General features: G+C 41.3%; 1 protein-coding gene across 1 annotated transcript; it reads left to right on the plus strand.

Annotated features, from left to right (window-relative positions):
- Window positions 1–565: 565 nt before the first annotated feature.
- On the plus strand, window positions 566–4,735 carry thumpd1 (THUMP domain containing 1). The gene is made up of 5 exons (XM_083983660.1): window positions 566–1,026; window positions 1,665–1,842; window positions 1,929–2,014; window positions 3,138–3,300; window positions 3,422–4,735. The coding sequence occupies exons 1-5, from the start codon at window positions 826–828 to the stop codon at window positions 3,748–3,750; spliced, it is 957 nt and encodes a 318-aa protein (XP_083839786.1). The 5' UTR covers window positions 566–825; the 3' UTR covers window positions 3,751–4,735.
- The last annotated feature ends 9,206 nt before the right edge of the window (window positions 4,736–13,941 follow it).

Genomic DNA, 13,941 nt, shown 5'->3' on the forward strand with positions numbered 1-13,941 from the left:
ATTTCCTTTGTACAATCCTTCAGGTTTTATATGCAGCGCTACCTGAGGAATCAAAGGTCATCATGGGCATATAGTGTTGGTTATAAAAACCCCGCCCTGTCCCTATATATGTGCAGAGATTTCTATGGATATTCTGAAATGTTTAATAAAAATTATGGATTGTAGATGGGGAAATAACAAAATTCCTTGTGAATGCGAGTTGAGAAATGTCCTTGTGTGATAGAGGGGGAGAGATGCAGTATGAATGTAGGCTACTGCCGATAAATTTGCAGAAATTATATGATGCGTTCAAATGAACATGGAGCAGAATCACAAGAAAGGATGTTTCCAACAATTTGCTGAATCCATGCCATGAAGAACCGTACTTATTTTGAAAGCAATTGTCGGTATTTTTAAATTATACCCTGTGAAAGTGTAAATTGTAGGTATGCTAACCCCCAGTAAACTCCCAATAAAGGGTAGAAGAAGAGTTTACTGTATTTTTGTTTCGCGAGAACGCCGAGGAGTTTTGTCCCTCCTCGCACGCCGTACGGACTCTCCAAAAAAAGAAAAGCGTGCTATGTTGTGACTGAATGAGACGTCGGTCGTTCCCCTGAAACCTGAAATAGCCGCACTTTCAACTTGAACGCATGTTTGCACTGAAACGTGAACTTATCGTGGCTCCTACGTCGTAGCCGTCGCAGTTTAAAAAAAAACCTCGCGTGGTCGAGCCGAAGCCGCCTGAGTAGTAACCAAAACAAGAAGGGTAGCCCGCCGCTACTGAGCTTTTAAAAAAAAAAATACAAGGGTTAGGGTTTGGAGCAGGACGAAATCCTCTCTGCTAACATGTCAGCCGCGCAAAACGACTCGAGGAAGCGGAGCAAGAAGCGGTATGGGCACCACAACAAGCGGTGGAAGGGCTGCAGGGAGCTGGAGGTGGGCATGGAGGGGATCCTCATCACATGCAACATGAACGAGAGGAAGTGCACCGCGGAGGCCTTCAATCTGCTCAATGAGTACGCAGACAAGCTCTATGGACCCGAGAAGGTGAGTGAGAAACACCAGCATGTGTCCAGTTAGTTACACTAAATAATATTTTAACCAGAGGACACAGTATATAAATATAAATATATCATTATTTGTGTTGGAAAGCTACATATACAGCTACATAGGGCTGCAGGTTGAGATTATCTCTGTGTCCAGACTGGGATCATGAGCAGGTTGGACAAGTGAATTGCAGCTAGTAAAAGAAGTAGAAGATATAAGTTAAATTGTGAAGTTAGTTTGTATTAATTAAGCCGTAAAGTGTGTTTGTTTCTTATATTGTGGTAGCCAGGGTGTGTTGTTGCTTTGAAATGTACTGCTCCTTAAACATATGTCAATTTAAACTACATGTCAACCTGCTTCCTTTTTCAGTGTTGACTTTGCTCAGGGTTGAGTCATAAAAAGAAAATGTACACAGGAATAGCTGATGTAACGCTGACACTGTTATTCAATAAAAATATAAGTCAGGAACAAATAATAATTGAGCTGGCTTTAGTTTTTTATGGTTTCCTCTGTCTGGTTTGATGATATCTAAAATTTGTTTTCTTACGTTGTCTCTTTGGACTTGGTTTGGAGAAAACTAAAATCAATTCAAACTCTTGGTACATATAATGAAATTTCCATCTTTATGACTGATACAGTTGCAAGATGATGCCGGGAGCAGCAGTGAAGACGAAGAGGCCGAGGAAGAAGACGTTGATGTCGCTCTGAAGAAGGAAGTGGCACAGCTGCAAGCATCCAGAACCAAACCGGAGCGGCGCTTCCAGGCGTTGGACAGCGGAGCGAATAATGTCATCTTCATCAAAACTCAAAATCTGGGTAATTATTTAACCGAATGAAGAGTTAGTGATTATTTCTCTGTAAAGTGGCTTTACTTTGACTTTGTTTTTTTGCGTTTGTCCCAGAATCTGACAAGTTGGTTCATCACATCCTGTCTGATCTCCACACCACCAAGAAGAAAAAGTCCCGTGTGATCCTTCGGATGCTTCCGGTAAGAACTGTGTTTAATATAACACCAGTGATCACTTGATACATAGAAATGCATTATTCTACATGAGGCTGAGGGATTTATGAGCAGCTCAGCTCTGAGATGACTAAAACCTGACAATCATGTCTACTTCTTAAAGGGATTGTTCAACATTTTGGCCATATAGTCATAGCAGTAGGTTCGTTACCTTTAATTGTCGGTGTAAGCTATTTTTAGAACGGTGGAGCAGAGCCGCGAGCTGCTCAGGGCTACGCTACGGAGGCTCATGGGATTTCTTGGTTTCCATCATCAAACTCATCAAATACACAATCCAACAACTCCAAAACGCTCTGGTGGACAAGTTGTGACCTGCACATTCACCACGCTATGAGATAATAATGTAACGTTACGAGACAGAATTGTTTTAGAGGGAAATTCATGCAAAACCACCGTCTCTGTATTTACCCCTAAAACGGCTCTGTCTCGTAACGTTACATTATTATCTCATAGTGTGGTGAATGTGCAGGTCACAACTTGTCCACCAGAGCGTTTTGGAGTTGTTGGATTGTGTATTTGATGAGGGAAACCAAGAAATCCCATGAGCCTCCGTAGCGTAGCTCTGAGCAGCTCGCGGCTCTGCTCCGCCGTTCTAAAAATAGCTTGCACCGACAATTCAAGGTAACAAACCTACTGCTATGACTATAGGAATTATGGCAATGGGCCAATTTGCCAAAATGTTGAACTATCCCTTTAAGGTGCAGCCACACTGTACCTGACAAACTCGTGGAGTGTCGCGTCGCTCCCATCGAGAATACATTGGGTCGTGCCGCCGTGCGTCACCTTCGCTGCGCTAAGCATGCTGGGATACCTGACGGCGTGACCCATTGTATTCTCAATGGGAGCGACACAACACGACAAGTACGCTAGTGGTTTTGAAAATGACATAATTTTACATCAGCATTATTTGACACATCTAAAGACGCGCACATCTAAATTAGAACAGTCTCACAAATGTTTAACACTGCATTTATGAATAGTTTTGCCTGACATCCAGCCTTGCTTAACAATTAAACTTGATGTTTGAGTATTTATTGAGTTTATTCTTGTTGTCTGCGTTGTGTGTGATCCCTCTTTTGATCTAATCCAGGTGACTGGAACGTGCAAGGCCTTCCAGGATGATATGGTGAAGTACCTGACCACTTTCCTGGAGCCTTGGTTCAAAACCCCAAACTGTGGTACCTATCAGATCGCCTTCAAGGCCCGCAACAGCAGCCACAACAAGAGAGACGAAATCATCAAATCAATTGCAGGTAGGAGTCTGTTTAATCCAACTAATATCAATCAGAAAAATTAAAAAGTGAATTTCAACTTCTCGATAAGTAATTTATGAAGCTGAATTTACCTTCTTTTTTTTTTTTTTTACGATTGCAGGTCTTGTGGGGAAGCTGAATCCCAAAAACAAAGTGGATTTGACAAACCCAGAACTGACAATCATTGTGGAGGTCATCAAGGCCGTGTGTTGCATCAGTGTGGTAAAAGACTATACGCTGTATAGAAAGTATAATGTTCAGGAAGTAGTGAAAGAGGACGCACCAAAGCCTGATGTGACAACGGTGAAAACGGATACCAACACGGAGCCGGAGATAAAGGAGGAACAGGACACAGCAGAGAAGAAGCAGGAAGACGAGAAAGGCGAAGAGGAAAACGACAAAAATGCGTCGGAGATCAAAAAGGAGGTGGATGAGGGTCAAGGGGAATAAGGGTTCATATTTAAAGAAACCGTTTGTTAGCTGATTTAGACCATTAAGTTGTGTCATTTTATAGTAATTTTGTTTTAAACGGGAGAATACCATAACTCGACAACAAGATGAGGCTTGCAGAAGTCAAACAGGATCCTAATTTAATTTAATGGTGTTTTTTTTTTACTGTTGTTGTTGTTCATAACCATGATAGACCGGTACAAACTTTATTAATAAGTCCATTTTCAACAACGAGCAGTGATTTTTTGAAGTAACTGTACACATCAACAGTCTGCAGCATAACTTTGTCAGCAGCTCACAGTTTTTTAACGATGAATTTTATTTTTTGAATTTCTATGTCTTTTTATTTTTGACATTTTAAATATAACAAGGTTTGGCTCAGGTCAGCTTGTGTGTCACATGTGATGCTTGACTTTTGTAAGAACTGTTATTTCTTAAAAGCTGTACCTGAATTAAAGCTGCCTGTGTTTTTTTGGCCGTATCTTTTTTTTCTCATTTAATGATGCGGTGTGCTTCGCTGGTCGCCACAGCGAAGAGAAAGGGAATTACCAACCTGCTACGTTAACAATAAGAAGTAAATATCATGTTCACACACCTGCAGGCTCTCAGGGCTTTTACATTTCACATTGGGGTTGGAAAAATGTCCTAATTGACGTGTTGCTCTAACCTCCACCATCATCCATGAAAGTTCTTCTCTGCACCACAAGATGGAGTTAATGCCTCATGTTGCAGAGACATGGATGTCCGTGAGACAAGTTAAATGCAATTTGTGCTCACACAATTATTATCACAAAACCTTAAATATTAGTAAAATGTGCTCGTTGTCTGAGCGGCTTCGTCCATTGTCCATATAATTTTTTACCAATTTCGATTGTGAAGAGTATCGTTTATCATATTGGTTTTTAAAAGATTATAATGATTATAATGATTATCATGACAGATGTTGTGAATTTGTACATGTTCGACGACAGAAAAAGTGACAAACTGAAAGGGTAGCCGCTACGAGCTGTGATACCAAAATACTCGACTTGTTTTGGGTGGGATGGTTAATTTTCTTGAATGGTAACACGCTACGCATCAATAAAATTTGTTATATTTTGTCATGTTTCATTGTTTAATCTGTGTTTTATAGATAGATAGATAGATAGGTAGATAGATAGATAGATAGATAGATAGATAGATAGATAGATAGATAGATAGATAGATAGATAGATAGACCTTTAATTGTCATTCACACCATGAAACATGAGGAAGGAGATGCAGTACTCAGGTCTCTGTACTGTAGTAATAGTATAAATATACAATAAGTAATGACAAATGTACTCAAAGAGAATAAGTCTGTATAGGGAAAAGTTAATAAAAATATACTACATTAGATTTATCAGGAAGTGCTGGACTTAAATTGGAGCAGTTCAACAGTCTCACACCATCTGAGGCTGTAACTAACACAACAGCAGTGATTTGTCATAACTGCATGCTCACTGTGAAAATGTCAACAGATTTATCCTATTGTAGCTTTAAATAAACAATGAGTTTAATTAAGGCTGATGGGAATATCATTAATTTTGCAATATGGTCAACAGACTTATACAATACATATTGGCATGATGATGGCGCTACATCTCAATGATTATTAATCATCCTGTAGGCGGCATGTGTATCTCAGGGCTAATCTGTCTTTATCTGTCCAGCAGTTGTTGAGACACCACAATAATAAATAGGATTTATTCTCTGGGCATCACAAAGACCTGTGCAAAATTTAACAGCAAAAACCATGAAATAGCTGTTGAGATCTTTCCATCTGGCAGATATTTTTTTGCCGTCTCCAGGAGCCATGTGACTCGTGCAGCCAAACTAGATTTACTGCATTTATTATTTTCTGTCTCGTCTTCTGTGGCTCATTCAGAGTTTTGTATCTGGTCAGTTTGCAGCAGTTTCAAGCCAGAACATTTGCTCATATTTCTGCTGAATTACCTTGGGCCTCTCTCCTCCTGCGTCCTCCGAGCCCCATCCGTAGAAAAGGTCACGGACGGTTTTACGGTTTGTCTTTTTGAAGAGATCACCAGGAGAACTTGGCTTTGTTCATACATTCGTGGATAGACACATCATAGCTGGACGTCTAAAATTAAGAGAAACTTTAAAACAGAATAATAAATCTATTGTTTTTTTTATAACAGTGCAGTAAACAATGTCTTAGTCACAGTGGTTGCAATAATCACCGTGTGGAGCAGCAGCATATACGGCTCTGTAGCTCGGTCACGTATACAGTGAGTACACAATATACACAACATACACAACAACACACATGCGGATTAACTGAATTGTGAATTCCTTTTCTGCTCATTACACTTGGGCTGGGACTGTAGCCGTGACCCTCCACTCATTATCTCCACTGCATTCAACTAAAAACTCACAAATTACAATGCCACTGACTCTAGGTGCCCCAATCAGTGTGACCTGAGCTTATAGCGCCAACACAAGGGGAAAGGATTACTACATGTTTTCAGCCCTAGCCAGTGTGTTATTAGTACAATACCAATTAGACTGTGTGTCGAGCCTACAGGATGGCTAAAGTACAATGATGCCTCGCGATGATATTGCCCTCACCTTAATGATATCTCTGCTGTCAGTATATAGAAGACATACGAACAAAATTTGCTATAGATGCAACAACAGTTTTTATTCTAACAATGGGGATTTTGGGGAGATGGCACATTCAGTTCGTTAAACACACTCAGTGGAGGCTGGCAGTTTGAAATGTTTAGCATAATCAAAATCAAGACAATATTTACAGTGGTAACCACTCGGTGTTGTCCACATGAGAAAGCAGCCTCTGATGTTTTAATTGCCCCCAAGGCCATGTCTAATTAAACCTCCATGGGCGCGAAAGCCCAATGCTTTTCAGCCAAAAAACCAGGCACAGAGGCACGTACGCACTGTTCTGCCACCCAGGACTGTACCGCTCATTCAGGTTTAAATGTCATAGGCCTGTGAAACAATTGCATCCACGGGCGCATGTGCACACACGGTCCCTGGGGTCAGGATTAGCATCCACTGGTGTGACTCCATATCTGACCTTTATGAGTAGATAAGTAGTGCTCTCCAGGGTCTCATTTGTCTCACTTTACCCAAACAATGGCCTCAGCCCATTTACAACTGTAGCCGTCTCTCTCTCTCTGTCTCGCTGCAGAATGAACACGGCGAGGCTCAAATTGTTGAACCTCAAAGGTTTTCAAGGACCATGAGCTTCTTTTTTTACTGAGCGTGAATGTGGTTAAACTGACCGTGGTGGTCAAAGCCACTGAAATTTTGGATTCAGAACTTAAAGGGATAGTTCAACATTTTGGCAAATTGGCCCATTGCCATAATCCCTATAGTTTTAGGAGTATAGGTTTGTTACCTTTAATTGTCGGTGCAAGTTATTTTTAGAATGGCAGAGCAGAACGGCAAGCTGCTCAGAGCTACGCTACGGAGGCTCATGGGATTTCTTTGTTTCCTTCATCAAATACACAATCCAACAACTCCAAAACGCTCTCATGGACAAGTTGTGACCTGCACATTCACCACGCTATGAGATAATAACAGAACGTTACGAGACAGAGTTGTTTTAGAGGTAAATTCATGAAAAACCGCTGATGCGTGTTCCCTGCTGAGGCAGTTTTTCAGCAAGCAGTCTCTGCATTTGCCTCGAAAACAACTCTGTCTCATAATGTTCCGTTATTATCTCATAGCGTGGTGAATGTGCAGGTCACAACTTGTCCACGAGAGCGTTTTGGACTTGTTGGATTGTGTATTTGATGAGTTTGATGGGGGAAATCAAGAAATCCCATTAGCCTCATTAATAACGAATTATGGCAATGGGCCAATTTGCCAAAATGTTGAACTATCCCTTTAAGTATTACATTATAACCATCCATATTTATAACTAAATTAGCCAACAGAACCGAAGTGATAAGTGTGGTTTTATCAGATTTGATTGACAGTTGCTGGGTGTCATAAACAACAACTGACATTGCAAGGTGATTGCATAGAGATCACCTTTTCTGATTCACTCACCACACTGCTACCCAGAGAGAAAATGATGAAGATAAAGAGACTAACATTCATAGAGAGAAGATGATAACATTTGTTTGCAATACCTTGTATTACCTATTGATTGAGTGGCTTATCTGGTCATTATTATAAAAATGCATGAAATCTAGAATTAGAGAGTAGGATATGATGGATGTCTGTATTGTATGAAAGCTGCTATACGAACATTAAGCTGTACGAAAACGAGCATAACATTGTGGATGCCTGTGAATTTGTATTTAAGTGTTGGAGTGAGAGAGACTCACACAGTAATTTGACAGAAAAACAGAAATACAGAGACGAGAAGGTGACAGAGCTTTAGCCATAATTCAGCATCGCAGCTACATTTACAGTTCGTCCTTGTCCTTCCATCCTTTTCTTTATCAACACAAAATACGTGATCCAACCCAGCACAATAAATGCATTCATACAGAAAAAGAAAACGTCTGAGGAATGTCGGACTGCAGCATTTAGAGATAAACCGAGCCACACCATTCATGACGGGTCTATCTGCTAAAAAATCTCCAGAACAAATAAATAAGTGGACGTTGAGTTGGGGTTATTTCAACCACAAATAAACTCCTTGTTACTTGTCCTCTTAATCGTTTTAGGATCCCACAAGTTTTATCTTGTGACAGCTGAGTGTTAGGAATAATTAAATTACTATTTGCACAAACATAAAAGGATGTTTTTGTGTATTAACATTATCTGATTAATTTACTTATACGGTACTTTTCAAATTATATCTGTGGTTTTATTTTATTGGTGTCATCAATACAGTTATTTTAATAATAATTTCATTTGACATTTGTTTGTAAAAGCACTCTATAAATTAATTGTCTTGACTTGAATTCACCTTTAACCTATTTACTCAAACACATGTCTATATAATGGGCCCTTTTCACAGACGACATGTGGACACATTATCATTGTAAATAATGAAACGGATGCTGGCTCCACTGCCACATTGTCCTTATTTACAATACTGAGACCCGTCAATAGACCGGAGTCATTGTGAATGTAATAGTACATCAAGTGTCTTCCCCTCTACAACACAACAAGTACACACCGTACACACCGCACAGACTAATGAACAGATTTGAAATGTGGTGGCCGGCGTTACCTATAGCTCATTTGCATAAATCCGTCAGACCTCTAATAGCCGAGATACAGTAGCAGCTCAGCATCTGCACAAGTTGGTAACGAGATTTATCAGTATGAAAGATAAGGTCCCAAATATCAAGAAAGATTGAACAGTTTCACGTATAGGAACTCATAAACTGACCAATACTGACACAAAATGTGGTTTCTGCTTGATAACAACTCACGGCCTCAGAAATGACCACTGAGTTGAATCCACACACGTCTGACTGCTACAACAGAAAGTGATTATGAGCTTTGCTAAGCTGCTTTTTTTCCCCTGCAGGGCTATTGTGTAGTGTTTCTGCGGCTGCTGCTGCTGCTGCTGCTGCTTTTCTGCTATTTTGTCTGTCCTCTCTAGGTATGTATCAGTGCGTAGCTCTCCAGATGCTTTTGTCACGTACATGCATAGTCAATAGATGCACGTTGGTTGGTTTATATTTATTTATTTATTTCTATCTATTGTTACAGGGAGGGGGGGATATGTTCTGGAGAGCATCTGTTTCTCTGAGAGATTGTGTGTGTGTGTGTGTATGTATACTATGTGTGTATGTGCGTGTGTGTGTGTGTGTGTGTGTGTGTGTGTGTGTGTGTGTGTGTGGCAGCCAGCTGTGAATGGGGTTCGATAATGAGAAATGCTTATCAACCGTCTACAGTCTGTCAGCTCGCTGCTATTAGCCGTTACCCCCAACAATCCTACAGGTAGGCCAAGAGTGCTCCAAATGACTCCAAACACTCGTATTTGTCCCTGCAGAAAGGCAGCAATCAGCAGACGGATTTAGTTGATTAGGATTATGGTACAAGTAATTTATGGAGGAAATAAGTGGGTGATTTTTTAAGGCCTCTCTATTAATGTGTTGAAATTAGTTTTTTTTTTAATACCTGGGATGAAGTTGCTGTTTGAATTTAAATGACTGTTTATGTGATTGAAACGTGGACAAGAAAAATAAGGGGCTGCAGTTTTAGGACAGTTTAGTGGAGAGGGAGGGGGGGAAAAAGGACGAAAGTGAGTGAACAACAGATTCAGGAGGAGTTTTCTATCCATCCTCCGTCTGTCCACACACAAACCCTCACATTTACTCACTCAATCTCATCAGCGGTCTTGTCCTCAACTCTTCTCTGAGGAAGGAAGGGGTGGTGAGGGTGAGGGGGGGGGGGGATACTTTCCATATCACTGTGTGGCTTTTGCTGCAGTGAGACGCATTTTAGCATAATGCTAACAAGGACCTTGACAATTAGATAGACAGCAGGGGGGGGGGGCGTCGGGGGGCAGAGAGGCAGGAGGGCAGCGAGCGGAGCAGGGATGTGAATAAAAACCTCTGAGACAAAAAAAAAAACAGAAGAACATGGAGGCTCAAGGGAGAAGGAAGAAGTGGGACGTCAACCGTGTGACTCTAAGATGCTGTAATTACTTTTCTTTTTCTTTTCTCCGTGTTACAGTCAGTGCTTAAAAGGAAGACATCAAGACCCCGTCTCACTAATTAGAGCTGATACTCGCCTGACACACATGTATGAACACAGGGAGGGAGCTGTGTGTGTGACGTAGTGGCACTAAACTCTTTAAGATGTGATATGAGTCAATATAAAACAAACAAAACAAGAAAAAAAGATCTATTTCCCCGGTAAACATTGCAGCTATGTTGCTGGTGCATCTTCAGTCATGTTACCATGCAGCTTTTCATCATGTCTTTTTAAATGTCTTGTTTTTTAAACCTATACAAACCTACAGACTACGACGTTATACTTATATGGGATTATAAATAAGAAATCAGATTTATGGTGGGTTGGATTCAGCGTTGTTGCTTCTGTATAGCTTGTTCGCTCTAAGAGAAATACAGATGATAGTGTTGGTGTAACTGGATTTTTGAACCAACTATTTATATAGAATTAGTTATGTTTAGAGTGAATGCTTCAACACTGCAATTATACAAATAATAACAAAACAAAGGGTAGAAAATAAAAACAAATAGTAAACCTACCACATGTTTCTGTACACGAAGTTACACACAGAGGTGTAGCATAATTTCAAGTTTAAACCTAAGAGTCAGTATTCACAGTATTGAATATATGCCAAAGAAATCTGTCATTTTAGAGAAAGGAGCAAATCAAATTGACAGTAAATATGAGATAAAGTGAAAATCCAAACTTCAGGAAACAGCTAAGATACCTAAAACAAGAGACATATACATAAATCTACCTTGCACCCTTCGCCAAAACATTTTTTCTCAAGTTTTTTTGTATTTGGAAAACATCTAATTTGATGCAAAATACTGTGGTTTGATGCAAAATACTGTGGTTACATATAAAATGCTATAAAAAACTATACAAAGAAAATATTAATGACCAAATTTTCCTAATTCAACTTTCTTACAAAATCCTGGGTCCTGAGAAAGAACATAAGTCCTACCGTCCAGCTTAGTGGAAAAAAGTACGGAGCATCTTTCACAACATAAACAAGCTGGAAATTATAGTAGGAAGGTGTACAAACAATTATTCATAAGAGTCAAGATGATATTGTAATTCTGGATATGGGAGCAAAGAGTAAAACTTAGCAGAAAGTATGCAAGTGGTGCGTTATTCCTTAAGTATCAAAACAAATGTTTATGTGTACAATAATATACATCCTAACAAGACATTGTGTTTGCTGGTACATTAATTTAATGTTGAGCTTGATCTGTTGTTAATTATGTGTGTGTGTGTTTTTTTCCAGGAGGGGGGAAGATCTCACTGGATCGGACAACAGCTGCCGCCGAGCGCTGCCTGCGAGTGTGACAGTGGAACATGTATGTGTGATTTTCAGGCAGATGACAGACAAACAGAAGGGGGCTCCTTAAAGACGACATACAGCTTTAACAGGATTGGAAATGGTAGCGACCAGCTGTAAAGAGGTAAGAGAGAAAGAGCAGGGGATGAGAGTCAAACAAGTGGGAGGAAGGAGGGGTCGGCTCGGCTATACTCAAGGAGGAGAGTTGGTGGTGGATCAGTTTGAGAGGGAATTAAGTGTCATTTAAAAAGAAAGAAAAAAGTTTGTGTTTGTGCTGCAACAGCTTGGGAAGATGGAGGGAGGAAGATGAAATGAAATGAATAGACGGTGAAGGGAGGAGTGGGGGGCTCCAAGCTTTGGGATGAATGAAGCCGTTAAACACATCATCAAACGCTACAGGCACAGCAGGGGGCCGCGGGATACACACCCGTCTGAGAGATGGGTGGTGGTGGTGGTGTAGGGGTGTGTGCATGTCTGTGTGTGTGTGTGTGTGTATAGTTTTGTATTGGTCTAATAAACCATCCATCTGCAGGGAGAGGAGAACAGTGGATGCAGGGAGCTGGTGGTGGTGGTGGGGGGGTTACAGGACTCTTTATGCTCCATATTTAGGGTTTCAAACGCACAGAGACGGACAGATACACACCACAGCCCTGCCCAGAGGTTTTCTTTGATGCCTGTCGATACCGCTGCTGCGTGATGATGTCATACGGCACAGAGCAAGGGGAGGGAGAGCATGATCAAAGGAGGCGAGGGAGGGATGAAGACGCAGGAGAGGATATATCCAAGACACAACAACCACGGGACAAAGATGGCGACTGCTTCTTTACTATGGGACGTCCACCACCACCACCACAAGGAGGAAACAAGCAGAGCCGGAGCCAGAGCTGGGCCGGGCCGGGGTGGGAGGGGTGGGGTGGTGGGATGGTGGAGGGTGGGATGGGGGGGGGCTGCAGGTGCATCATTCACTTCCCTTATTCTGAAGAGGACGAACCACCAGAATGACACACTGGAACCACCACCAAGCCAACCGCAGCCACCACCAGTACCGCCGGGCTAGCACGGTAAGCTTCCCTCCGTCCGTCCGTCCTTCTACCTTTAGCCTCTTCCTCTTCCTCCGCCGCTGCCGTTTTAAACCATCAAACCCTCGGCGGCGGCGCCTCCTCCTCTTCCGATGTCTGGTTACCATCGCTCCATCCCAACTATTTTATCACGACTTTCCGTTCTTTTCTAATAACACATTTTCTACCCATTTTCTTTTCTTTTTCTCGGCCCCCTTTCATCATGGTCTTTTGGCCGTTAATATAGGCCTCTCTTTGCCATCAAAGGCAGCACATCAATTGCCTTGACTCCCAAGTGTATGTGTGAGGGTGAAAGAGAGAAAGGGAGAGAGGAGGAAAAAAAAAAAAAAAGAAGAACACCATGTATCAAAGATCAAGGCACGCTTTCATGCCTGATTTTGGCCCGTGGTTGGGTTTTTTTTGTGTGTGTGTGTTGCTTTCCATCATCTTTCCATCCTCCCTTTTTTCTCGCCGGTCTAGGGGCTTGGCGGCGCTCTCCAAAAAACCCCGTCGACGTTTTCTCCCAACGCTCGGTCGTCCAAAAATCCACATTCGCTGAAAAATGAAATCAGATTCTTTTGTGAGGAGACATTTTTTCTTTTTCTTTTTTTTGGGTGTGATTTTCTTTGAGTATATTCTGTAGCTCGCAGGCTACTGGGCCACAGCTCTAGCTCCGCAATGATGACAATACGTGAAACAATATTTGAATAAGCAGCAGGAGGGCAGCCAGCTAATCCACTGTGGCTAATCCAGTATTGGTGCGGGCCATATTGGTAGCTGGAGTATTCAACTCCATCACAATACACATCAGCAGGACGCCATGGCAGATATACTGACACTCTTACTACAGGCATGGCTGGGAAAGGCCAGCAGATGGATGGACAGGTGGATGGATGGATTGGATGGATGGAGGGATGATAGAGAGACAGATAGATGGATGAGTGGATGGAAAATGTTGATATTGATGCTTTGGATTCTTTTTTTATACTCTTTCGTCATTTCCTGTGATGATTATGTGGTAATTAGGATACTTCAAGAAAAAAGGGCGTAAATGGAACAATTACGGCCAAAAAAGGGATAAAACACTAAATCCTTAAGTGTCTTTTGTGCCTTAAGGACAATATTTATGTAAAAGTCGATAGTAAACATGAACACAAG

This window comes from Trachurus trachurus (genome assembly GCF_905171665.1).
Source record: "Trachurus trachurus genome assembly, chromosome: 1".
Classification (NCBI taxonomy): domain Eukaryota; kingdom Metazoa; phylum Chordata; class Actinopteri; order Carangiformes; family Carangidae; genus Trachurus; species Trachurus trachurus.